Genomic DNA, 27,980 nt, shown 5'->3' with positions numbered 1-27,980 from the left:
TCTCCTAATTAGATTTTTACATCACAATTGGATGATGGTAGAGGATATTTTGCTTTCTATGGTCGACTACATCTACTGCTCCTGTGACCCATTTCTACTTTTTAGCTTTACAAAGGGATTTTCAGAAGTGAACAGAGAAAGCTTATGTAGGGCCTATCACTTTACATGGGAGGGTAAAATAGAGTTCAGCTTATGGAGCACACTGCACAATTTCACTGTTGCTCTACCCACAGTCATCACTATGACTTAGCTATTTCCTAAAGATCTGTCGTTTGCTACCAGCAACAACAAATCATGAGACATTCCACTTACATATCAGACCATAAAGAAAGTAGAAATAGATGTTTGGTGACAGTTCTTGCATTGTGCCTATAGTAGATACAATAATCCCAGTGACATGCTCCATGAGCACCTATATGCAATACATGGGGTCACATGGCATGTGTGTTGTGATATCCTCTTACCTCACACACATATGCCATAGCTTTAACAGCTGTTTTAAATACCAGAATTTTGTTTTCTTATTTCCAGGCTTATTCCTGACTTTTGACTAAAAAATTAAAGTCTGATTAAATGCTATTTGTTCAGCAAATTATAAAAATATCCCCAGCAATCTCTCCAGTACCACAAACAAATATTTCTGTAAAATAAGGAGAATTTTAAAATTACCTGAAAAGATAGCTTTGCAAATATCCACACTTTGGTGTATTGGGTGTGCTCATGGGCCAGCACTTCTAATGTTCAACAACACTTTCCTGCATCTCCTGACCTGAGACATTTTTATGCATGTAGAAGATGTCCCTCGACACAGGCTCACTAGAAAGTTAACACAATTAATGCCACACAGTTTTGCCTAGACTGACGATAGGAGTGGGTGAGTATAAATGTATCCTATAAAAGGATCTATCTATGTGTATGGAAAGAAAACCACACAAACACAGGTTGAGGCTTTCTGAGTTAATTTTTGCACCCAACTGTCTCAAACTACTGGGGGAAACCCAAGCTGAAGCTTTTTAGCTGTTTCCTATGTATTTCAGAGGCCTTCCTCTGAAATAAGGAGCAATCTGAAAGACAAGAATGGGAAGTTCTGTCAAACCAGGATGAAATGATAAAACATCAGAGAGACGAAGAAAAGGCCCCATGGAACTTCTGTTTGAAAGGTGTGTTTCTATGAATCAAAGACAATCACAAAGAGACTCTTCTGTCAAACACAGAGAAATGTGGAATCTTAAACAGATTCCATTCTTATGCAAACCCAGCAGTGAGCTAATCACCCCAATCTCTGGATAAACAAGCACAAAACAGAAAACAGTAGAAACACATGGCATACTCTCTACTTCTGGTGTAATTCAGCTCACTTCATATCAACACTGTTCTGTCATCCAACTGCATAAGGCCTGAGGAACAAGGATTTTCCTAGCATTCACCTTCCTCAAACATTTAACATTTTGAAAGATTTAGGATAGCTTTTTCTTCTACCGGTGAGTGAAACACTTTCCAAGGGCCCTTTGGATCTCTAAATTAGAAAAAGAATTCCCTTCTCTCTATGAATATAAACAAGCATGCAGATAAGAACATTTTATTCAGAAAGGCTTGTCTCCAAAGAGTCCTCCTGTAAGACTTACTTCCGTGAATATTCTAAATAACACCGTTTGTAAATATCAGACATTGCCTGTCCCTCCCTTGCCCCCCCCCCTTACTAAAGGGAAGCAAACATTGAATTTGCTCTATTTTCCCAACATATTATGTGTATGTGGACAAGTGGGATGGCCCAACAAGAGCAGCTCTACAGTGAAACAGCGGGTGCTGAGGACCTGTGCACTATTTGCCTAAGGGTTACTTCAGATGAGCTCCAGGCACAGACTGAAGGTGCATTAGCAGCTGCAGCACATCAGGTACGGTGCTGAAGCACACGTTCCAGTTCAGGTTCACCCAAACAGAACTAACTTTGTGTGCTCTGAGCCCACTCTGTTTGGTGAGCTGCAGTGTATGTAGCAAAGTCACTCAGAAAGTACAAACGCTCTGAGCTAGGTTACCAACGTTACCATACGTGCGCTGCCTTCACAGAGCCTTTCGTGTCAGCTCTCAGATTAGCTCCATTAGGCCTCTGCTACACGGAAGCTAAAGACTTCATGGATTTGCAATCAAAACACAGACTTCTTACACAGAAGAAACAAAAACCTTGAAAACTTACCACAAAAACTTACCTCATCTGTGAGAACTGCTGAAAGAGAAAGGTTTCTGAAGGAATGTTCAGCTTAGCAGCAAAGAAACACATATCTTAGGTGCAGTTAGCAGTCGCAGAATAACACTGCTCAGTTGTAAGGAGATTGTTTTAATCCCCTGCTTGATACAGAACAGCTCCATCTGCGAGTTTAAGGACTCATGAATAAAAATCCTCCCAAATATCCAATATGACCTACTCAAGCACAATCAAGCCTGTACCAGGATGTTGATATTTCTGTATTTCTTCAGATCTGAACAAAGCCCCTGTTTGAGAAGATGGTTTCAGAAGGGTAGCTCTGGTAGCCTCAGAGGCCCTACTAACAAACAGCTGTCATGACTAATTAGGTCAGGGACTTACAGAAGTCGGTACTCTGCCAAAGCTTTAAGAGGGATGAGGCAGTGCATTACGACTTCAGAAAATGCAATTACCAAACAAATCTGACTGCAAGAGGTTTCCTCCCCAGATTTCAAGCTGCCGGGTCCTGGCATTTTGTGTGATCCACAGCCTGGCACCTGGAGTGGGTGGGTAGGATTGCTGCACCTCCATTGGACTGAAGCCATTTCAAAGCAAAACAGAGAAAAATCGGCATCTGAACCAAAAGAAACAACAGGGGCCAACCAAAACATTTCCAGTTCCAAAGGAAACCGAGTCTTTTCCACCAGGCGTAAGGCTCCGCTGCCGCGGCCGCCTCCTCTCCCCTCAGGCGGCCGCGGGACCCCGCTCCCTCTCAGGGCGGGCGAGCCCTCAGCGTACGGGCCCGAACACAACACGGCCGTGACGCCACCGTGCAAATGTTTACGAAAATTGACAAGAAGTCACAGAGTGGCCCCGAAGCCGCCGCCTCCCAGCGTCCCCCGCCGGCCTCGGTGTCCCCGGCCGGGAGGGCAGGCTCGGAAAGAGCCCCCGGCCCCAGCCCGCAGCCGCTCCTGCGCTGCCGCCACGCCGGGCAGCAGGGTCGTTAACACTTACACAGGCTCCAGAGGTTTCCATTTCCAAAGTCGTGCCCTTGCTACTTCGCTTGTATTACATAAAAACACTTGAAGGCATTATAAAGCTGGGACACATAAATCATCTTCTGCAATGGACATTTTCCCTGAAATAACATGGGTTTGTAAAATAGCTACAGATCCCCAACCACAGGCACCGGGCCCTGCTCACCGCGCTCCCGGCCCACCCCGCTGGCACCTGCGGCGCTGGGGAAAACGCCTTAAAAAGAGCAGAAACCTTCAGGACTAGCAAAAGATGGAAGGCGATATTATGTCAAAAGGAGTATGGCAAGAGCCAGTAATAACTGGTATTATGACTTGATGAAGGAACGTTTGTCTGTTTCTCACGGGTCAGTGTTCACTGTTGTAAATCTCAGGAGCCTGCTCTGGGGAGTACTAGAGACCTCCATCACAGTAGCTGAACAGCTTTATTAAATGAAGAAATTATTAAAATTGAGAAGTTTAATTAATTTCATAAGCCATTACCATATCCAGTGTCAGACATGCTGAAACAAATATAGCCAGACAAAAAATTTAATGGTAATTCACAGATTATTTTGCTATTTGGTGGTCCTAATTAACATTGATCCTTTCACAACTGTGCTATGAAGTTACACTACACTGCCTTTAATGATTCATTAACCTCTTGTGTGGGGTATGTATATCCACTCCTCCATTGTCAAGGTACAACAACTTCCCATCTATGTGAAGAAGCCTTTCCACATACTTTGTTCTGCAACTCCCAACACCAGTCTGGGCAGACAGCAGCATCTGGGGCTTTCAGCTCTTCTATAATAAGAGGCAGCTCCCCAAAGAAATGACCTCAAGTATGGCCAGAACCATCCAGTGATAGGGTGGTCTTTGCCAAGAATGCAAGTCCTGCTTCTGTGGAAATGCAACAAGGAATCAAAGTCCAGCATTGTGAGTTCTAGAAACAAAAATCAGATTATGTCCACCAAACAGTGTGGGATTTTATCTGTGGTGTTTTGGGAAAACTGGCAAAAGTATTAAAGTCCAGTGTATTCCCTGTTGCAAAAACAGAAAAGTGATTCTTCATCTCTGCCATCCTTTGAGAGTCACCCTGGTGCTTACAGCAGTAGAAAGTACCATGCTAAAACAACTGTACTCTATAGTATGCAAGAAAGGGTCATGCTAATTGTAATCCCATAAAGAAAAGCGTGCCACCCCTTAGTCCCAGAAGACAGATGCAGGAGAGTACTACACTATTGCAAAGGCCAAACATCTGTATTTTAATAAGTTAGAAGAAATCCAGATATAGAAGCCATAGAGTCACTGAAATGTTAACACGTTAATATATTTTAAAGCAAATATAACACAGTGTACACATAAAAACCGTTTAATACAAAGTGAAAACCATTAGATGCACCTACTAATGCTGATTTTTGGTTATTTTTATCTGTTTCATGGAAACTTGGAAATGAAGCTCTTCATTTCAGTTACACCAGGTTAAGTGGTAAAACTGATCTATAGCAAGCAAATCACTGCCTTGTCATTCACCTGGGAGAGACAACACCAGGGCAACTGAATGTGTCCAGAATGGCACCCAAGTGAAACAGGCTGTGCACATTTGCCCCACTCACTAAGCTATACAAGAGACCAGATGTGAATTGACTGCTGCTTCTGAATAGTAAAGCTCAGTAAATGCATCCTTGCTGTACAAAAAAAAAAAGAAAAAGATTAAAGTGACAACATAGAAAACTGGCAACAGATAACCATGTCTGTCTAAAATATACACATATGATACATAACTATTGCCATGCTGGCCAGTATGTAAGCCTGTTCAAAAGCAAAGCTTTAATTGCACAGATTAGAAAAATGAACAAATGCTTTTACAGAGCAAAGCACAAGCTTTGGTTTATGCTTAGACAGTGAACATTAAGTTTTCCATTTTTATTATAACATCTATTAAGACAAATAGCTGTTTCTCTATGAATAAGCACTCCATTCCACACAATGAAATGAAGCTCAATATCTTATTCAATGAACCCATGTGTCTAGACTGGGAATGTATTACATCTTTATTGAAAGCTACTGAACTACAAAAGGTTTGACTTCTTTAATTCACAGTTCCCCAGGCCTCCCCCCATTTTTAAAATGCTGCATATATAAAAATAACTCCAATATGGCACAAAAGTGGGATTCTCAAGGGAAGGCAAAGGATAAAGGGGCAAAGGGAAGCCTCCACTGGGCAACATCAAGAAATTGCATATAGTACAAGAGGAATTTGCACCCTATACAAAATGAGCTTCCCTGTGTTCCAGTTCTTGGATCCTTTTTGGTCTCAGTCTATGGTAAGCAGGCTTCAGATCTGTGGAGTGACTATCCTCTGAGCTAGATTTCTGTTCGTTTGTGTTTTGTTCATCACCTGACAGAAGTGCAGAGCTCCTAGCCAGTTTCACAGTATTATCCTGGGGGAGCACAGAGCTAGCACTGGTAGGTGCACAAGCTTTAGCAGAAGAACCATCTCCATTTTCTTTTGATTTATTAGAGGGCGGTTTATAAAATGTCCCTGGGGGTGGTTGCAATGTTCTTGGTGGCCTAAAAGCAGCAAGAGGATTAACATCAGGACCATTCTCTTCTGCTGCTGTCCTTCCTGACCCGACAACAGAATATGGCTTATTAGGAAGAATGGCTTTAGCTGAATTGTTACCAAGGCTGCTTGATGATGATAAAGCACCTGCAGTTCCACTCTCGAGTGCTCGGATCTCCTGGGGCACATTAGTCACGATCATTGCTGTCCTTGCTGTGATATCATACTGTTTGTACTGCTTGTCCCAAGTTTTTCGCAGCATCTGGGTGTCATAACAAGGCAGTCTGCAGCAGGTATCAACAGCAGGGACTGCCTTCACCTCTGACACTTCTTCAATAGTGGGGCTTCTGCCCAGCTTCTCTGAACTTATTGCCCCTGCATTTCGTGAATTCCTTTCATTCAAAACACAGGGAGGCAGTATTCGGTCCACAGGCAGGCTGACAGGGCGAGACGCTGCCTTTGTCCTTGGAGCCCGCAACGGAACTTTGCCCATCTGACGGTTGGGTTTTACAGCAACTAAGTTCATTTGACAGGGGTCTTCACCTGGAGAAATGAATGGATCATTGTCTTTCTCTGAAGCTGGACTCGCAACATCACCTAGAAACACAAATAGATGTGACTGGATCTTTTCACCAAGAGAAATCAGCAAGACTTCACTGACCCGTTGCTAGTTAGTATTTTAATGGGATAACAGTTTTTAGGGATAGCTTGTATACATACTAGCAACAGCCTACTCTAACCAAATGTAAGCATTTCGCTAGTAGTAAAACACATACTGTACAGCTGTAACCAAAGAGAAAACACAGAGACACTTCACTTTCTGGCTGGTGCTTTGCCATCCCTGAATATTTTCAGTTTTAGTATGTTTCAGGATGTCGCACTGTTGATGTACGGGACATGAACGAAGTGGTAACATCAGATGAAAAATCAGTTAAAAGGGAATCAATTAAAAGGGAATATGTATAGTTACTCTTAAATGAAGTACATTAAATCATACCTACATTAAACCAAACCCCTGCAGTAGCATAGGCAGATAAACAGAGAAAAAAATTCAGAATTAGAATAAGGTTAGCAGACCTGGGATTTTGTAAGCAAAAATACAGATATCCAAAATGCTCTGATGATTCTGTCAGATAATTACTCTTTCCAAAGCCTTCTGATGTAGTTCCAGTGAGTGGAAATGATACATATTTTGGGGGAACAGTGGTCAAAATACATAAATTGCTGGGTATTAGCTTACAGCCTTGTAGTGGATTTCAGAAATCAGTCACAGCATAATTAGGACTTTTTTTTGTTTGCTTTCTTTAAAACAAGGGAGAAACCTAACCACTGTTACACTCTCTTACCAAATACTTTAAGCTCTGATTCCATAAACACAGATTTCTTAAAAACATTTAGAAAGATTTAATTTTCTGTTCTTATTACAAAAATAAACAGTGTATCAAACAGTGATGAATAGGTTTTATCACTTGCTTCTGTCTATATTACAGAGCTACATGCACTATAATCTAAAGCATCCACGGCTCCTTATTTACCCACACCCAGATTTAACAGCATACTAACCAGTTACAGATATATCTGCTTCTTCTTTTGTATTCTTGCTGTTCTTCAATTCCACAAAGAGTGCAGCTGTTTCTGAAGCTCTTTCACATGGAACTATTTGAATACCCTGCTAACAAAAGTCAGAGCAGAAGTAAATAAGAAGTCAACAAAAAGGCACTCCTTATCAAAAAAACCCCAAAAAGACATATTAGAAATATGCCCTGGAATGCTCTAGAATTTAACACAGAAGTTAATGTGGCACAGGTAACACTGTGGCAGCAAAAGAGTCACTCACTTCCTTTACAGCAACAAACGACTTCCTCTGCTGCTGCGGCTCCCTCTCGTCTGCTGATAAAGCAACTCTGACTGTACCAGCTGTTTCTTCAGCATGAGAAGCACTCAGAAGTGGTTTCAATGAGACATCAAATATCTTTTCATAGTATGTTATGAGCAGCTCCACTACCCGGGCCTGATAAGGGTAGTCCACAAGTGATGACAAAGAAACCGTAGCATCGGTTTGACGTGGTCTGATCAGAGTTGGGCCAAATATTATGCCAAGGTTGCTGGCTGACATTTTATTTTCATCGCACTGTTCTGTAACTCTGCACAAAGAGGGGCGAAAAAACCAAACCAAAAGAAATCCCCAAGTGTTAGAGGTTTTATTACTTCAGAAATACTTTTGATATTAAAATCTTATGTCTAAAGAGGGTAAGAGACAATAAAAAACAGAGTGGGTTTGGTAAGCAGGCAGAACCTTTAGTGCAGACCACATTTAACAGTGGCTTGAACTTCCCACACAGGGTGTTTTTATGTTCTATTTGTTAAAGTTATTTGTGGCTATTTGGCATTTCTGGGGTTGGGGAAAAAAATGTCTCTCATTCTAAGTAATAACACAGCTATAACCCAGTATTACCCATTTTTATAGGCAATCACTGGTTTAGTACATCATCATACAAACCACCACTTGGAGGACAAGGAAGTGAAACGTGACTGAAGAATGGTTATTAAGAGACATGATACAAGTTTCAATTTTCTGTTAACAGCCATCAAATCACTGCCCTATCTTTGTTACATTGCAATTTAAATCATATTTAGATCCCTGAACATGACACTAATTACTACTGACCCCAATGCTAGCACAGAATCAAAAATGGAGGCCAATGCTTTCCTTCCCTTTCATATTCTTCTCTCACTTGGGAATTCATTACATGGAAAAAACTCCAGCAACAGAACAGTGTCTTCAAAGGCATATGTGACTTCTTCCTCAACAGTCATCAAAAAGGAACAAGAGATTCCTAGCATGTAGCAGTTAAGTTTTCAACATTAGTTTGCATTTGAAGTATTTTCTTACCTGTGAAGGTGTCCAATAAGGTACTGAAGAGTGTTATAGTTTGGTACAGGCAGTTGTTTCAGAAGATCTTTAATTTTAATGATGATCCTATTCAGTTCAATACAGAGTGACTGTCTTGTCTTTGCTTTGGGGCTAGCTTGTTTAGCATCCAATTCCTCATTAGCGTTCTGACTTTCTTTTGCAAGTCCAATGAACTCATTGTAAAGCCGAAACAAAATCAAGGGTTCTGGAAGCTGAAGAAATAGGAACATTTCAGAAACATACTTAAACCTGAATTTTAACTATTTGCTTCTTGTTTTTCTTCAACTTTTTCTGGTCTAGCATCTTTTCTTAGATGATGACATTGTTTAATCCTTGTTCATTAGCTCAATCCCCAATTTTCCCTTTTCCAATCTACGCCTTTTTCCAGAAATCGTTTGCTAACCCTTTCCTACAGTAGCTCCAGGACTGAGCATTTATCACCATTTTTTGAAATAAAATTTCAAGAAAAAAAGTTGATTTCAAAATCATTTACTGGTGATGATCATAGGATTGAAATGCTCATCTCTGACAGCCAGCGTGAGGGACGAGGACAGGACCATCCAGCTAAAGATTATTCCTTCCAGGGTCAACATGTTTTCAGAGTGACTCAATAATTTCACTGGACTACATTGCAGCTTCATTTTTTCACATACATATTGAAACTCAATCATTGAAGCTTCAATCATGAAGCTTTAAAGCTCTATTTTAGAAGAAAAAGATGGACAATCCCTCCATAATGAACACATCATGACCACTATGAGTGTTTCATGACATTTTTGTTAGCAGGTATTAACAGCAATATATCAGCATCTGTCTGCATGAAGAGGCAAGAACATGGGAATCTTTTAAACTCCACGTAAGACAAGCAAATTCACTAATCAGAAAGGCTTTAGAAATAAACTCTACTATGAGTAGACAAACAAGCTCGTTTTGCACAATTTTCCTGCAGAACACATATTGTAATCCCAGCACTTTTCCCAGCCCTTGTCACAGACTCCATGTAAATAAAGAAGCCATGGCAGTTATACAAGGCACTTGTTTAATTGCTGCTGTAGGAGTGCTGAAAAGGAGTGGTTGTTTTGTACTGTACTGAAGAAATATACTACAGCACTTTGGTTTTCCATCTGACCTCTCAATTCCATACCTGGCGGAGATACAGCTTGAGAACATTGCTGATGTCATGTGCATAGAGTTCTGAAAGCTCAACCAAATCCTTTCCATTTTCAAAAGCTTGACAAAGCTTTTCAACTCTTGATTTGGCTCCATTCACACGATAGATGCCCTAAAATTAAAGACGAGCACAACTCTATTTCAATTTGAAAGGAACTTGTAAAACACAGATGATACTGACAGCATTAAAATCTTAAGAGAATTTTTTTTAAGATCGTGTCAAACTTAAGCATGAACAAAACTCGAACATACCTTGACATTCAGTGCTCTGCTTTCAATTTCTGACGTACACTTTTTGATGATGAAAGGAATGCCATCAGGAAAACTTTTAGCAGCTTGGGCAAATTCCACTCCAAATAAGTGAAGCCTTCCATGAAGTTTTTTGTGCCCACATTGAATAGCTAAAGTCTCTAAACATTTTTTATGGCATGCAAGTGAACACTACAGGAGAAGAAACAAAAAAAAAGCACATGGCTTGATATAATCTGACACCATAGACATATTTCTGCTGTTTCTCACCCCGTATGTGAGCAAAACAAAAAATTTGTTAGTATGGTGTGCCTCTGCTTTAAGTTCATGGTGGTTATACAAGACACAAACTCCAGTTTTTATACAAAAACAGAACTCCCAACGTTACATAAATCCCAAGCAGCAATTAAAACTGATTTTCAACTTACCTCCTCACATTCAGCTCCATGAAATACTACTAGGCCGTCACATTCTCTGCATTTAGATGGAGCTCTCAGCTTCCGTAGTTTGTGTGTTTGTGCTGCTTTGGACATATTAGCATTTCTAAAAGGTCCTGGAGAATTTGCAGTTTCAGATGTGAGATCATTTAAACCTGAAGAGAATTTCCCTGTTATAGTCATTTTAATATCTACTACTGGGGTGGTAGTTACTCTGATTTTTTAGGACTTTGCTGCAGAACAGAAGTCTGTAAGTAATGGCAACTATGAAAGTAATCAAAAACATTTTAATCACAGGGAGACAACACTATGTTGCAGTTCACATAACAGAGACATTAACTATCAAACAATCCTGTGTAAGAGCAGAATCAAACAATTTTTTTTTGCCTTATTAAGTATTTAGTTTTCTCCTGTATTGTGGCAATGTGAAAATATTAGGACATTTAATTCCAACTGCCCAGCATTTCAGGCAATGATTCATGAAAGTTTAATTTTATACATTTCGAAATCCTGTACTAGAGGATGAAAGACAGCTTGTTTTGCCCTTTAGTGTTTCTGAAATGCTTAATAAAAGGAATATTTTGCAGCAAGGAGAATTAACACATACTCATGGCATCAGCCTCATAAAAATTAATGTAAAAAAATTATTGATTCTGAGTTTCCTGTAACAACATCAAATATTTTCTAGAGGATTCTAAAACTAAAAAGAATAGCAACTGGTCCTTTTTGTGTCCAAATTTTTTCAAGCAATTTACTTAAAATGTTATCAATAACTCTGTGAACCAAACCCCTTTGTTTTACAGATAACTTAAAATTATCACATTCAGATAATTGCCCAGAAAGCTTCTTAAATGCTCAAGCATTGATTAAACAATACTATTCTAAGTGAAAGCTTGCATTCAGTAACACATTGCCAAGCTTTAAGTCTAGATCTGAATTAAAGCTGTTTACCACAGGTTTTTTCCTAGAAGGCAAAGTATACATTTAGGAAATAAGGGCTAAGCAAACAGTTTCCTAAGGGCTTTACTGAGCAAGTGCCACAAATATTTAAAAATTAGTTTGTTAGTACTGTAGACATACGATAGAACTATTTCTGATAATCCAGTTATTCAGGTTTCAATGCCTGCGGCAACATTGTCGTTATACAGTCAAAATTCATTTTCAAATTAGAAATGGCCTGGTCAAATCTGGGACAGACATTACTGAACTCATTTATCTTAGATAAAAGGGTGAAAATCTCAGTTACTACCCTAAACATTTGGTACCACTTTCTTTCCAATTTGCAACTTATCACCTCTATGTATTTGTGCATTTCATGTCCAAGTTCAGAAGTGATCTTACATAAATCAGTATGGAGCTGAATTTAAATGCAAATGTCTGGAGGGAATGGTTAGTGGATCATTTGCTTTACCTCAAAAGGGTGACAACACTAGAAATGTTCTATGGTTGTCCATACAGTAACCTAAACATATAAAGGCAATTCTACACCACTTCATTAAAATTACTTGAATATTATTCTTCATCTCTCATCCTGAAGTGGATGCATATTGTCTTGAAAAACAATGCTGTTGGCAATCACACCTTGTCAAAGTACTTTCCTTAAGAATAATAGAAAGGAAAGCCACACAAATGTAATAAAAAGCATCTTCTGAGGACTTCAAAAACAACATTACCACAGTCTGAAGGAGATGGTGGCTCTCTTTCATCAAGATCATCTGCAGATGACATAGTCCCAGTGGAAGGTGTTCGGGGAAGTCGTCTTTTAAAATCCCCTAGCAGATGAAAAAAATTTTCAGGAAGTTGTAAGTATCAGTCCCACCCAAGTGTTCAGTTTTCATTACATGCTCAGCTCAGTACTTGTTTATTTAACAATGTTTTCACTAATGTGAAACAGTGCAGGGAAGAGACTTCAGGTTAGCACAGCAGTGAGGGCAGCTGTACCTGGGCTGGCAGATGGAGAATCCATGGATCGGGACTCGCTGCTCCCCCCTGCACTTTCAGAGTCACTGCACATTCCTCCACTCTGGTTGCCAACTGACCACGATCTGAACGGCGGTGGCCCTCGCACTGCTTTCGAAAAGAAAGTTCACAAATTTCAAATATCAAAGACAAAATTTACTTTTTTTAAACTGAAAACTAATTATGAGTATATTCAAAATAGGAAAATTTGCACAAGTTACATGAACATGCAATATAGTGAAATAACCCCAGGGCATATATTCGTGTAAAAGCTTCAGGAGCTAAGAAAATTAATTTCAGAAACTAGACAATTGTGCTTTTGCAGAGGACCTGCCATCAACATGGAATTTACAAAACCAATGGATTTCTAATTGCTAGTTTCAATTGGAAGAGTTTAGTCCACTGAGTTTGCCAGTACTTGCTGTTTGAATTGTATCTCACCTTTCTTGTCAAAGGATCTAGGGTCAGAGTGTTTTCCATTTCTTCTTATTATGCTCAAGTACATTATGTTTTACAGGCTTTGAACTTCATAATACATTTTTAATCATTCAGTGTTACATTTAAAAAAATTATTTATTTAGAGACTGAGCCCGAAAAGAAATACAGAGCTACCTGGAATATCTGTGTTGCTGGAAGATCTCTTCTCTCTAACCTTTTGTGAACGATGATAAACTGGGCTTCCCACATCATCTAACGTCTGAGCAGGAAAATCTCCTGAACACTGAGATAAGTTACCATGGGATGTATGGACACTGTTTGTTGATTGCTTATTAAAAACCCTTCAGAAAGAAAAAAAGTAATTTGAAGAATGAATAGGACAGAAATTCATGAAAAGTAATGCATTTTTTTTAATCGCTGGGCACAAAAAATGCTACATTTAATTAATATTCATGAACATACATTTTTGACATGTCATTCTCATAATTAAATTTAATTCCAAAATTAAAAAATAAAAATTAAAAGAAGAGTGGCCATTTATTTTAAATTAAGTATGTGAGATTTCCCAGTGTTTTCTCTCCACCCAGAGAGAATCAGCTTTTCCACATTTTCATGTATTATAAACATTATCTTGCAGACTTAGGCTGTTTTTTCAATCTGTTCATCTGAAGGTAAGAATAATCAGAAGCCATTGTCTTCTATGATTATGCTTTCCCCTCCAAAAGATTCTCTGATCAGCCATCAGGACCATCCACCTATAAACACAGGTAGTCACATATAGTGCTTTTTAAATGAACAGAAAATGTGTTGAAGCTGCCAGAGTGTCAGTCCATTTTGAAAATGCACTCTTACTGTAAGAACAGAATAATGTTAACAGTAATTAACATAAAATGCGGAAGCACCCTGGGGACAAAATAGCCTGCTGGCCAAGTTTAGCAGTCAGGAAGCTGTTCCTTAATCAGTTCTACCCTATCAAGCTTAAGGGAAACAGAGACTGAAAAACGTTCAAATTTGCATTTGTTCAAGAACAGTCCCTTAAATTAATGCAGAATCAAACAATAAAAATGATCAAGTACATGATAAATCACAAGGCTGTGACAAAGAAAAAAGGTGGGCAGAAGAGGAGAAAAAATATGCTCCTATAAATGTCAAGCAGTAAATAGCTGGGAGAGCACACAAAGTGTTGGAAATTTCACGCTCATCAGTTTCTCAGGGAGCTACATAGTTAATTCCCCCAAAGTCAAAGTTTATGAGTATAGCCTAAATCAGTCTTAAAAGGCAGGAAATTTACAGACAAGAATTAAGAATCTCAGCTTTAACTTTGAATTTCCTGCCTTTTGTTGGTAGAAGTCTGACTCAAGCATTTGGGTTTTTGTATTTAGTTTCCTTTTGAAAAACGATGACGATGCTTTCCTGTAGAACTGTGAAACACACAGATTGAAATGGATATTCTGCTGCTTTAGTGCCAAGATGACCATTTTACAACAAATTAAAGATGGAAAAACATTTGGCATGCTGACACAAGAGCTGTCTTTATCTTGAAGTCTTTACTTCCACATTAGCTGGATGTTTCATAGTTTAATAATAAAAACTTCTATTTCATACAGGTTGGAAAAAATAATTAAGTTATAACACGTCCCTACAAATGGATTCTGAGCTTTTTTTAGGCACATAGCATGAGATAGAAATCGAGACACATTTCCTGCCAAAAAGTTGCCAAATGTAAACAGTATGAAAGAAGCTACTGTATGTAGCAGCAAGGCTTGTGGAAGAGGAAAACTACCTCCTCAGACTTTCTAAATTTCTGATTTTCAAGTACTACTGCCACACAACCCTACCAAATCCAAAACTTACACTTCTCCTATTAACCAGTATCTATATTAAAACAGTAAAAAGTCAAGTCTTGCACAACAATTGTCAATGCTTTAGCAAGTATTTTTGCATGAAATAACATTCTGCCTTAGAAATCAGAGGCAGATTTTAATGTCAAAATTATATATAATCTACCATCTAAAAGATGAGACTAGAGAATAGTAAAACATGGTAAAACACCAGGATTCCTTTAGTTCCTCCAAAAATATTGTTTTATTGTTAAACACATACGCCTAAGTGTTGCACTTTAAACCAAGCAGCTGCCACCTGTACTTTTGCACTTACCCATCAATCTGGGAATTCTGGGTTTCAAAACAACCTGATTCAACAGGAACACCATCCTTTGGCAAACTTTTCACAAACTCTGAATACTGCTGACCAGGGTCATAGAGTTTGGCACTCTCACAGAGGGACTGGCAGTTAACTGGCAGAGATACAACCTGAGCATGCTGCAGCTGGAACAGGTTAACTGTTGCCTGTTGGGAGAAAGATTTTCATTATTTGTAGATCATTTACTAAATATTTTACTTAGACTTTGTTCAACTCAAATTAATACCCTAGCAGAAGATTATTTGAACAATAAGACTAGAAAACTTCTAGAAAATAGTAACATATTCCTTTTTACAGTCAACTTTCAGGAGATTTGCACAAGCTTCATCTGTAATAGAGACATAAGTATTTCCCTCCTCTCTGGGTTATTGAATCCTCCCACTAGCAAAGGCAATCCCCATTTTTTCTCACTTTGGGTTGATCAAGATAAACAACCAGGGCTTTTGCTATCAGAAAGGCTTTTTTCATGTTCTGGAGTGAATATTAGTCATCACTACAATAATAAAGTAGCTGGAATTCAACCAGGTGAGCTCATTATTGTCTTGTCCCAGCACAGAGATTAGGTGAACACTTTCTCCATTAAATTACCTGACACTTCTAAAAGATTTTATCATATGCCAGGGACCAGAAAAGGGGGACACTGCCTAACTGCTTCATCAGCTTTCAGGTTGCAAAGTAGTCTGCAATTTAAATATACTTGAACTGACAAGTCTGTCTATACTTTCTACTGCTCTTATGGGTTGGTTTTGGGGTTGCTTGTGGAGCAGGGTTAAGTTTGATATTTTTTTTTCCCTCCCCGTGCCAGCATTAAATTTTCATTGTCTCCTCTAAACAAACAAACAGAAAAAAACAAACAAAAATCCCCAAACATCTCTTGGCATAATGTGTTCTTACATTCTTCAAGCTTTTTTTTTAGAACTGTGCATGTCCTATGCAGTTTTTACCATCACTTCCCTATTACACCAATAAACTAGTACAATCTACTAGTCACAAAGGATCCTGCAGTAACTGAGACTGCCAGCAAGGCTGAAGTGTGTTAATATCCATGCTAGGCTTGATCCAAACATCTTTACTAATGCACTAATCAGAGCAAAGAATGCTGCACTCTTAAGCAACAGAGGAACACTACTGCCATCAAAATTTTGAAGAGATATTTTATAAGGATTGTGTAGTCAGCGTGCTTGCAAGGCAACAGCTTCTGAAACACCCAGAAATGTTCAAGACCCAACCCCCACGTTTGGTTTTTTTTTTTAACTCCTACTAGAAAGTGAACACAGATTAAAAGTTTTCCTTCTTTTTCGGTTGGCATGACATCTGTCCTTTGAAAACTTGCTATTTAAAATGAGGCTTATGGGGCCTTCTCTTAGTTCTAACAATATATAAATATCTGTACAAAATGTATTTTAAAGACCATGCTTACAGCTTTAAGAGTAAGATCACACTGGTAAATAAGCTCCCGAAGCTGTGTTAAAACATCACTTTTAAAGCTTTCCAAATAATTTCTTTTTTCTTCAACCTCTGCCATGCTTGCTTTATAGTGTTCATTGGCTTCTTCAGCCTAAAGAAAACACAAGTATAAAGAGTTGATGGACGACAGGCCTTGATACTAGAAGCAAGAAAAATCTCCCCTCAATATGCTTGTATTTGAGATTCTCTTTTAAGATAAAAACCCAAAGGAACATAGCATGATTAAAATTAAAAATGTGAACTCAACTTACTCAAATACCCTCCTTGGGAAAGCATGAATAAAACCAGTACAGACTTAACTTTAAAAGCAAGGACAAACCTCTTTACCTTTTGAAGAGCTTCCTCTTCTAGCCTTCGTTTTTTCTCAAGTTGCTTGCTGAAATCTTTCACAAAGCTTCCACTTGAGCTGAGCTGTTCCTCCTCAGCACGAGCAGTACAGGATTTTGCCTTTTCATACTCATCCTGACGCTGGGTATACAGCAACTTGGCTTTTCTGAGAGCAGCTTCCAACTCTTGCTGCAGAATGCAGCCAAAGAAAAAGGAGAAGAATAAACAACATTAATTTTCAGTTATTTAATGTGATGTTTAAAGAGGCTTATGCACAGGTCTGTATGCTGCAGTACCAAGTACATTGACACTGAAAGACAACCTCTTACAAATGCCAGACTGCCATGAAATTGACAGTTACATCTACTTTCACCATGCTCGAGAGACTATACGTGAATGTAAGTGCAGAACAGGCTAGTTTGAAAGTTTCATCCTTTTGAAGAATTCTAGACTGAACAGTTAAGATATGAAAGAATTACCAACCATTTTTTTCTGTTCTCGCTGCCAAAGGTCCTTGATATCTTTCCTTTGTCTATCCAACTCATTTTTCCTTCCAAGAAGAGGCTAAATAGGAAATATTAATGGAGTACATTAAAGGCATATAGGCTTTTTTGAATATGCTATAAAATTATATATACTTTTGCTTTTTTTTTTTAAGCATACCTGCACAAATTTGTTAGACTGGAGAGCAGCAGCTGTTTGTTGCCAAAGTTGACTGTTCTCAACATCATTTTGAAAAGCATTAATGAATATTGACTGGAATGGCATATAATCCTAAAATTACACAAAACATGTTCTAGGTAAGACAGAGGTGTAATAACATTGTAAATGTCTGTATAACTGAACTAGATTTTCGATTAAATTTAGTAAATTATTTACTAAAATAGTAAGAATGTCAGGTCGAAATGTAGAAAATTACCAATTATTACCAATTTCTCATCTGTGATTCATTTTACTAGCAAAAAAGTCTACAAGTCTGAATCACAAAGCATACAAAATATTAGTGAGAAAAAAGAATATTGGGGATCTGCATATTCAACAAAAATATTATATATACACAAATTTTCATTACACCTTTCCATTTGCTAAATGAAGATCTTTTTAACCACTGCCTTATCATAGAAATAAATTCTGTATCAGCTTAAAAATCCATTCCTCAACATCAGAGTTTTACTCCTGGGCAAGCCATCCAATAAAGATTTAAGACTAAGATAAAGCTCCCAAGGTATACACTCACCTGGTGTCCAACAACAGCTTTAGCAGTTTCAGCCATTTTTGCTAAATTTTTAGCACACTCCACCTCTGTTAAAAAAATGTCACAGTTACTGTTTACATTATAACACAACAACAGTTATAACACATGCTAAATGCTTTTTACAGTCTTCCTTTAACAAGCAGACTACAGAGGGGTCCACCTTGACTTTGTTACAGGCCTTTAATTGTAGGAAATGCATGATAGCTCTGTCCACTTCAGCAGAACAGCTACTAATTTAGAAATTACATTATTGACAGTCTGCAGCACAGAGGCCTGACAACAGATTTAATTTCATCATGATAAAGCTGATTAAATGCCAGAAAGAGCCACTCACCCAAGCTAAGCTTTTTTTCTACCCATGCGACTACATCCTTGGTATATTTGGACCATGCTTTAGCATAGGACAGAGCCGACTCAATTCCACTGTCATTTCTTAGGAGCATGCTATCAACCTCCTCTGCTCGAAGATGTCCTTCAAATAAAGCATCCAACACAAAGAAGTGATTTTTAGACATGACCACACACTGAGAGCAAAGCCAGTATTAGCCAACTGTGAATGCTTAAGCAGCTCTGATCTAGAGTTGGTCTTTAATGCTAGTTGACTCTAAACAGGACTGACAGAGGTTTTAGAACAAATTAAAGGGTCATAGTATTTTATCTGGAGTAGTCATATGGTCAGCACAACTTTCTTCAAAAAGTGACCCAACAAACACCCATCGTATGACAACACACAGAAGGTGCTTCAGGCCTTAGCTCTCCCACCACCAAAAAACCCAAAACCAGCCTAGGCTGATTATTTACAAAAGAATGAAACCTTGGCAATAACTTTTTTCCCCCCCAGTGAAGTTGTAAAGGCAGCATAGGTGTAAAATAGTGACCAAGCAACTTAGAACATTTTTTAGAAGAAAAAAACCCCACAGATTACAAAACAGTGTTTACAATGTTAAATGAATTACCTACCTTGAATATCATCCCTTTCATGCAGTGAACCCCCAGACTCCACAGAAAGATTCTCAAAAGACTGGTGTGCAAGAAATAAAACATTAAGTTAGCAAAGCAAATCTCTCACTGGAACTGAAAGCTAACAACATAAATGGCATTAGCTGCCTCTTTATTTTTTCACAGATAGAGCAGGTAAAGCAAACTGCACCATCACTCTCATCTAAGGCACAACATTTTTTAAACCCCCATTGCTGGCAAAAGAAAAAGATTAAATAGCAAGGAATCATATACCTTTACATGAACAATCTTGAAAGTCTGTGCTGAAAGAGTTAAATATCAACCAGATTTGTTAAACAATTAAGTGAGATCCAGCTTTTCTTAAATCCCTACCTATCTTTTAAAAACCTTTTCACACAGACTTAATGCCAGATACATAAAACAGACACCATTCTACAAGCCATTATAATCCTGTATTTCTTCCTCAAGGGAATAAAGTTTTTTGTAAATTACTTGCAGGTGGTGCACTGCAGGCACAACAGCTGACTAGTAACACTTGCTAATGAAACCCTGAGAATCAGTACAACCTGACAGAAAGTAATCCAATAATAAAAGGAATTTAGCACATCACGTCATCCCTACCTTTGTCCTCATTGCATTTTGCTACCCCTTGAATTGTGCAAGTTGAATTATTTGTAAGACGGTGCTGTAGACCTGACTACTCAACAAATTTAAATAAATAAGAAGTTTACTTTGTAACCACTACCCCCTTAAAAGCCAAACCAAAACAAAGACAGACATCAAACCCTACATAATTTTAAATGGATAAACTACTTTTGAAAACTTTGAAGCACAAAGCAGACAGAAAACAAAGGCTAAGAAATAGCTGCAAAGTGTCCTTAAGCTTTGCAGGAACAGCTTATTTCCATTTAGAATTCAGCATTTGACATTCACTAAACGGAGCACAGTTATCAGTGAGAAAAGTAGTTTCTGTTTGTTGGTGTTTTTTAATGCAAATGAAAATTGATCATAAATCACACAAAAATCTCTCAAGAATCATTGTTTACTTCACAGCAGAAGCAGCTTTTCCAAAGACCAAAACATGCAAGGTATTAATCATCAATGACATCAAACAGAATCAAATTACAGCCTAAAGACCCCCTTTGTTGCTATTACAGTGGCTGTCTAATACAAGAGAGTTTCAACAAAATGGAAGGGTTTTTCCAGAACAGGTGGGAAATCTATCCAAAGCTGTCCCCAGCTAAATTAGTAAAAAACCCCTAAAATCTGAATTTAGCAATGGATCAATATTTGGTTGCAGAGAAAGCTTGAACATTCCTAGATTTAGTTCAGATTTTCTATAAAGCATTACTGTCTTCAAGATTATTTAAAAGTTGTTAGGTGAGTAAAAACAATTAGAAAACATCCACACTTTATATCAACTTGATGCACTTTTAAAGTTCTGGTTCTAAAATTTTTTTCCCATTTCTATAAGACCCAAATCATTGCAGTCCTGAAAACTGTTCACTCCTCTCCAGTAAATCAGGCACACTGGTTAATGCAGCTAATCAAAGGTCACTCATTCTTTCACATTCACCCACTGCAAATATGTAATAGCACATTTTAGAAGCAAGCATGAACAAATGCTTTTATCTATGTCAAATCTTTTATCTACAACTTATCAGAACATGATCCATGCAGCTTGTCCCCCACAAGCAACCCAATCCCAGCAGTCCTAGCAAAATGAAAACCCTGACTTTCATTTCCAACTTCAACCTGTCTCTTCTGCCTCTTCTCCCCCTCATTACCTGACTCTCCCCCTAACACAGGCAATCTCTTCACACACTTTGAGAATTTTATCCTTCTTTATTATGCTCTCAGATCTGCACAGCATCAAATAGCATTCAAATAGCTTGTTGAGTAATGAAAGGTCAGACATGTCTGTCTGGTCTCTTCCAGTATATTTTAAAATGCTTTTGTTTTTAATTAAAAAATCTTTGCTTCCACCTTGTACATCTGGTTGAACTACAAGAGCTAAAATGAGAGCAATTACATTTGCTAAGAGGGGGTATACATATCATTAAACTTAAGCTTCCAAGTGGAATGCCTAAAGTAAAGAATGTAGACTCCCCTGCAGCCAAGAGAAGCAAGATCAGCTCTGCCCACCCCCCTCCTTGGAGCCATCCTCATCAGCTTAATTAGGGAGGTCCCTAACTAAAGAGGCAATTAAAATATTTCTCCTTAATCAACCCTCAGAGTATTTACATGTTAAATTCTACCAAAATGTTATGTTCTGTTTAAAATACAGCTAGCTGCTATGATCACTGAACACACACACCTACAGAAAAAGTTGAACAGCTATTAAATATTTTGCATTTAACTCCTGTTAACACTCAACTCCTAGCTGGCCTCCAAATTTCTCTCTGAATTGTAAATCAAAGTGAAATGATTCACCTGTTAAATGTGTATTTATTTGCCTAAATGAAAATGCATTTCAGACAGATTTCCAAGAAACTGAAGTATGCCACCCTACCTGCTCCAAAATTTATAATTGCTCACCTTCACATTAGGAAAAGCATGAGATGCTACAAAAGCAAAGTTTTAAACATAAGCTGATTTATGAAACATCTAGAATGGAATTCCTTCTTCATTTCACTATATTCAAATTTCCCCTTGGCCTTCCCCTCACCCCCATGTTCAGAAGAACAATCTTTTGGATAATCAATCATTCACTTCACAATACAATATATAAGACCATCTCTTTCCACAAGCACATATTTTTGCAATACAAAACCATTTCAAGATTAAGATGTTGAAATATTCAGCGATTTCCTTCTGCTGGTGAACCAATTAGATAAACCAGTACTTCTTCAAATAATCTCATTTAATTTACATGCGATGCTGGGTTCTATGCTATTTTATTTCATATTTTTTATCAGTGACCTAAATTGAAGTTTGCTGGAACCAGTTTTCTGAGTAGCCTCCATATTGTTTATGAAGATAAGTTTTGTAGCAGCTACAGAAGTAGAATTTGTGTGATAACACATGAGAGAAAGATGGATTATCAAACATAGTGAAAGTCTGAAAAGACTGTACAGCTGTAGCTGCATGGCTTGCTGCACACAAGCCTGTGTGAAGAAATGCTAAGTCTTAAGTATGTTTCAACAAAGCCTTTAAAAAAACTCATAATCTAAGATTTTTGACCTTACTGCAACTTAGCTTGTAATACACACTAATTATCAATTGTATTTTCCTTGCATGCAACTCTTAAATTTATTTCATTTACCTGAAAGTCTGCTTCTCAATACACAAAAATTCAAAACAGAATTTGGTACTGAGCATTTTTCAATCATACCTTTAGAGTGTTTAAAGGAAAGTTTAAAATGTTGGTGCTTTTCTTTGACTACCTATAAGCTGACAGTTCTTTTAGTGAATTGTTGCTGAAACAGTTACAGCAAGAAGTGGGCTCCAAAAGAAGAAAAGGTAATTTTGTCATAAATATGAGTCTTTAAAAGCCACAAGGAAGTCCTTAACCCTTTGGTTTCCAGGTTTAACAGGTAATTGTCTAACTACTTCAGCGAGCAATCATTCAAGTATCTTACTTTTCCCCATTATTTTCACTTAACCAATTTAAAAATCTCAAAAACAACGACTGCAGGTAGGCCTGTCAAGTCATCACTATCATTTAGAATTGAGAATACATTCAAGCATTTGAAACATTGAATACACATTTTTCCTGGGTTGAAATCTTGTTTTAAACCACAGATGACTCCCAGTGTCCCAGCCCAATGATGCAGAGAATTTCAGTGGAACTGAAGTCTCCTTTAACAGATATCAATTTACACTCTGAGAACGTGTTTAGCCTACCCGACTTCTCCGAGATACAGGAAGCCCCAGTGACGAGCCATTGTCTACATCTCCCATAAGGAAGTCTGAAACACTGCCAGAAAAACAAAGAATTGTGTTACTTCATTACTTTACCTCACCAAGCAATTCTGTATCACTGAATTCAGAAATTCAGTCCTTGAAAAGCTCTGCAAACCACTTTTAGTAGACATCTTATATTCTCTGCAGTTTCTATACCATCCTAGATTTCCTTATTAAGGAAAAACCAAACTGACAAAAACCCAAAACAGTAAAATTGTTCTAGATGGACCTAATTAAAGTTACTTTATCAGAAAAGAGTTGTCAAAAAAAAAAAAACCTAAAGATTTTGTTATTGTTGTGTCCTTATTTGATTCGGCTCCATTGAGCTCTTTAAAAACTCTTTCTGGATTCCAACTTACATGTTTCCAAAGGTGAATGCCAATGTTTCAATGGAAGAAAATATTTCACTGAAGAGTTCTCTCTTATTTTCTTCATTAACTTCTTTGAAGTTCACCGCTTACAAAAGAAAAAAGAAAAAAAATAAAGAAAACCAAAGAGTGAGAGGTGGGGTCAATTAAGCAAGTTTACCAGGCCTAGAGACAAATTTTATACACAAAGTCTCCTACAGAACATGCAACATTATGCTTTTCTGAATAATTGAAAAAACATGGTTTTAAAGAAGATTAGTAAGAAAGTAAACACTAAAGGAAAAAAATTAACACAATCCAGATGCTTCCCTCAATGAAATCAGATTACTTTTGCACTTCCTGTATCTTCCCACTTAAGGAGCAGCTTTGTGTGGAAATGTTGGTAATGCATGAACAAAAACAGTCATTGACCAACCAGAGTCAAATCACACAGCAGCAGCAGCACCACCACAAAGCAGCTCACAAATGCAGTCAGATATTGGAACAGCTGTTTCTTTTCTGAGTAGAAATTTCAGAATTCCAAACAGGAGCAGTAGTTTGTGGGGGTGCCCCCTCAACTGAATGCAATCCAGAATACAGCATTTCTGGCTTGAGTACAGGCAAGCAGAAAGCTATCAAAAGTGTGTCCACTGCAAAACCCTTCAATTATTAGCTCCACAGTCTGGCAAAAGCCCCTCAGATTTTCCTGTTAAAAGTGGGGAGGAAACTCAGCATAACTATTGGTGGTCCCAAATAGGAAGAAGAGTGTTGCTGGACAAATTAGATAGTTTAAAGTGGTGATCAAGTACTTAACTACTCAACACAGCATTTAGCACACTTCTATAACAAGCTGGAATAATGAGACAAGAATGATTCATCCAGAGTTTCTATTAACAACTACTAAACAAGAAGAGGGAGGGAGAAAGGACAAGACAAAAAGCACGACCATTTTTGTCTGGTTTCAACTTAACTCCTTAATCAATGGTGACTGGGAGATTTTTTGTAGAAAAGCTGCATACATTGCTTTGAGCTGAAGCTGTATCCTCTGGAGGGAAGTTTTTCCCAGAGTTATATTGTGAGAAATGACAACTTCACATTAGTATTTTTTTAAAGTTTTCTTTTTTTCAGTTTACTGTTTTTTAAGTTTATTTTTTAAGCAATGCAATATTCTTAATTCTCTAGATGTGTAAGTCACACATGCTCACACCTATTTCAGAGGTACTGCAATGACACACATACAGGTACTCAACCCACATCACTTTTTGCAAAATCTAGCAAGGTTAGTTTGTCTTCCTTACATTTCAAGTACAAATAGAATACAACTACTTGTAGAAGTAGTAAAAATAAAATAATGTTAAAATGTTGGCCATTCTATACAAATTTTCTCAGCAAATTAACAGGCTTTAATCTTAAAAAGTATTCAAACTTCCTGCCAGGTGCCTAAATACTAATGGGTAACAAACAAAGAAAGTACAGTAATCTGCTCCCCCCCATTAGACTTCCTTTGTGAAAGGAAAAGTTTTTTACCAGTAAAGTAACACAGTTAAATCCATTCCTTTTTACAAAGTACGTCAACAGACTTGATCAACATTTTATGACAGCTATTTCTATACAAAGCCATTACAGAAAATACACATTTTTCTCATGGGCTATTTTTACAATTACTTGCAAATACAAAATAATGTTGTAATAAGCCTACAGCAAAAAACAATTCTCGCATATTATAACAACATTACCAGTCTCTGTTGACACAGTTCACTACTAAATTACAGCTGCTCCCACCTCTTTGTTTGGCTACACTTTGTAATTACAAAAAAAAAAGCCTCTGGCACCTTTGTTTAAAATGAGATTTGATAAAGCTCCATGGGTTTATTTCTTTTTAAAATAACTTCGTAAATAGCAGTGGATTTCTTTTATTTTTTTTAAATTCAGGTTAGTTGAAAACCTCAGCTTTGCAGAAATAATGTTGTGCGTTAAGTCTAAACTTTGCATTCCAAATCATTAAGCAACAACAGTCACAAGGAGACCTATTGATTACCAGTCCCTAATGACTGGAAAAATCATTTAAGAGCTGGCATAAAATGCAAACTGCTTCAAAATTAGAAGGAATTAGCAAAAATTGTCTATATATTCAAAGCACTTACCATGGAAACACTTGTATATCCATTAGCTGCAGTGTCTTCGGAGAGAGAGCACTTCTTTCACTTAGCTAACAAGACATTAATATAGAGAGCCTTTCCCTAAAGAAAGTCTGTTTCACTCTGCCTTCCTGTTCCAGGAAGAGTTTTGTTAAGCTTTACACTTTATATGCCAGAGAAATCCTTTCTTTTCAGGATCCATCACAAAAGGAATAACAAATCCCAAATTTTTACAGATTTACTTCTTTTCACTTCTCTCAAAACAGGTTAATCTAATCTCTTAGTAATTCAGTAGAACACCAGCTTTTTTCTAGCTTACCACCACTGGAATGCTGATGTACTTAACGTCAACTTTAAACCACGCACTCTCTTTCCCCAGGACATCCTGACTGCACACAATAGCTACTGACAACAATGAACTGTAGTAATCTTGCCATGTCTGGAAATGACAGCTATCTATCTATAGTTCTACAGATTTCAAAGCAAGAACACAACTAGACAACTCTTTAAAGCAAGATTTCAGATGACACATAATGAACTTCAAAAAATTGTATGACAGTGGTGCTTTAAAATCCAAATCCAGTACCAGAAATGCAAGCCTAGCTTGCAGTAGATCTCTATTTCTAAAGCTGTCTTCAAACTGAGGTAGGTTTAGCAACCTCATTAAAATGCTGCAGTATGCTGCAGTTTCAGCTCTTGGGTCACGCCATCAAAACTTCTTCGAATCAAGCACAGATCAGGCTAGGGAACCCAAAAGAGCCGTGAAGGTTTTGGAAGTGAGAATGCCAGAAGTTGAAGCATTGCCTGAGGACATTTGAGCAATGCTTTTAAAAACGATGGAGGAAAGGTTGCCAGCTGTGGAGACCCAAGGGCAAGCAGGGCCTTCAGAAGGTGATGGGTGGCTCCCACTGAACTCACAGCCCATGGGACACAGCCACGCTGGAGGCAGCACAAGTTCACTCGCTGCCCCAAGCCTGCTGCCCACACACCCATGCAGGACTGACAGCAGCAAAGCTGCCTTGCCAGCTGTCTGCAGAGCCTGGACAAGCTCACAGAATTTGCTCTTTGCAGGTCAGTTTTCTCATACATGATGGATATAAATGATAACATCACCATGTATTTTCTTAGACAGGAATACATCCTCAATCCATGCTTTTCTTAGCTGACTTATAAGAAGTAAGCAACCAGACAACTTCTTAGAACTGAGTACCTTTGCAACCAGTTTTGTCTTTAAACTCTCAACAATGCTTTCAAAAACCTTTCAGAACTATGTCAAAAACAAAACAACCACCCAAGCAAACAAAAAACCCGACAGAGACCAAAAGACCACTCCCTCTCTGAAAACAAAGACTTGTAATACCTCTTGTTATTACATCTCTTCTTCAAAAACATGTAAAATAAATGGGGAGAGGAACATAAGTAAAAAGAGTAATAGTATGGAGATTGGAAATAGGCAGAAGAATATTCTTCTGTTCTAGAGAAGATCAACAGGCTGTCCAAGCCCTAGTGTTCTACTTTTGGTTCTTAGTACCACATCATTTCACCAGCCTGTACTTACTACCAGGTTTGGCAGCCTCCTCAACTTGAGCTGGATGCCAACAAGACAATTTCAAGGAACTGTGTCCTACTCTTTCCGTAATAAATTTTGCTCTGAATGAACATCACAGATACACCAAAAAAACTCAATTAGTTCAGTTCAGTTTTTTATTTCTTGTTTGAGGTATTTCTTTTTGATGCAGAACTACTACAAAAAAGACTTTGCTTAAATAGAAAACTTCTACAAGTATAATTTTCAGCTTTACCAGGAATCAGTATTCACTGTAGTGATTAAGTCAAAGGGTGTAATTAAGAGCAGAAGAAGAGTACAAACTTGAATTCAGCATGGGATCAGGAGAACCATGTACTCTGAGGCCATCAACTATTTAAAGGCACTGAGTGGAAAAATAACTACGAACATGATGCTGTGCCAGAATGAGAAGTGACTTACAGAAATGGGAGCCTAAACAGGTTCCAAGCAAGATAAGTCTCAATTCTTGGTAAGTCTCAATTCTTCTTGGTAAGTGAGGTGCCATTTAAAAGACATTTTTCATGAAGCACTCAAGTAGGCATGTAAAAGTAGTAGAGTCCAAAGAGGCCCAGTGAGGCGTGTCATGTCCAAGATATAACCAGAGAAATCAAATGTGTCATGTCCCACTCTTCTCACTGCCATTTTCCCTCAACCTCAGTCCAAAACAGCACAAGTCTGACAAACCTGTACTGCCAAGCATGATTCTCTGTAGCATGATTCAGGTAACATGATACAGCTAGTTTTTCCTTCAATCTATCTAAAAGGAAAAGCATTGAACATCCAAAGCAGAACAAGGGGCACATTTGTATACCTTCATTTTTTAGGACCTTCATTCCCATTGAAGGTCCTAAAAAATGGCCAAGAAGCTTGAAAGAGGGTC

General features: G+C 38.0%; 1 protein-coding gene across 6 annotated transcripts in view; it reads right to left on the bottom strand.

Annotated features, from left to right (window-relative positions):
- Positions 1 to 4,439: 4,439 nt before the first annotated feature.
- ARHGAP29 (Rho GTPase activating protein 29) overlaps positions 4,440 to 27,980 on the bottom strand; it is a 48,028-nt gene continuing 24,487 nt past the window's right edge. For 2 of the 6 annotated variants that reach the window (XM_036388036.1, XM_036388042.2), the window contains 20 exons: positions 23,408 to 23,504; positions 22,989 to 23,061; positions 19,143 to 19,203; positions 18,517 to 18,654; positions 18,165 to 18,229; positions 17,591 to 17,701; positions 17,411 to 17,491; positions 16,928 to 17,116; positions 16,554 to 16,691; positions 15,089 to 15,279; positions 13,106 to 13,272; positions 12,476 to 12,604; positions 12,208 to 12,306; positions 10,526 to 10,689; positions 10,101 to 10,289; positions 9,823 to 9,960; positions 8,658 to 8,890; positions 7,602 to 7,908; positions 7,328 to 7,436; positions 4,440 to 6,361 (listed from right to left, as the gene is read on the bottom strand). In XM_036388036.1, the coding sequence (XP_036243929.1) occupies positions 5,466 to 6,361; positions 7,328 to 7,436; positions 7,602 to 7,908; positions 8,658 to 8,890; positions 9,823 to 9,960; positions 10,101 to 10,289; positions 10,526 to 10,689; positions 12,208 to 12,306; positions 12,476 to 12,604; positions 13,106 to 13,272; positions 15,089 to 15,279; positions 16,554 to 16,691; positions 16,928 to 17,116; positions 17,411 to 17,491; positions 17,591 to 17,701; positions 18,165 to 18,229; positions 18,517 to 18,654; positions 19,143 to 19,203; positions 22,989 to 23,061; positions 23,408 to 23,504 (3,575 nt within the window). In that variant the 3' untranslated portion in view covers positions 4,440 to 5,465. The remainder of the gene's footprint in view (positions 6,362 to 7,327; positions 7,437 to 7,601; positions 7,909 to 8,657; positions 8,891 to 9,822; positions 9,961 to 10,100; positions 10,290 to 10,525; positions 10,690 to 12,207; positions 12,307 to 12,475; positions 12,605 to 13,105; positions 13,273 to 15,088; positions 15,280 to 16,553; positions 16,692 to 16,927; positions 17,117 to 17,410; positions 17,492 to 17,590; positions 17,702 to 18,164; positions 18,230 to 18,516; positions 18,655 to 19,142; positions 19,204 to 22,988; positions 23,062 to 23,407; positions 23,505 to 27,980) is intronic. The other 4 variants (XM_036388037.1, XM_036388040.1, XM_036388038.1 and 1 more) reach the window with 4 other exon arrangements.

This window comes from Molothrus ater, chromosome 9 (assembly GCF_012460135.2).
Source record: "Molothrus ater isolate BHLD 08-10-18 breed brown headed cowbird chromosome 9, BPBGC_Mater_1.1, whole genome shotgun sequence".
Lineage (NCBI taxonomy): Eukaryota > Metazoa > Chordata > Aves > Passeriformes > Icteridae > Molothrus > Molothrus ater.
Note: the sequence above shows the minus strand (reverse complement) of the source record. Positions and strands in the feature narration are given on the sequence as shown.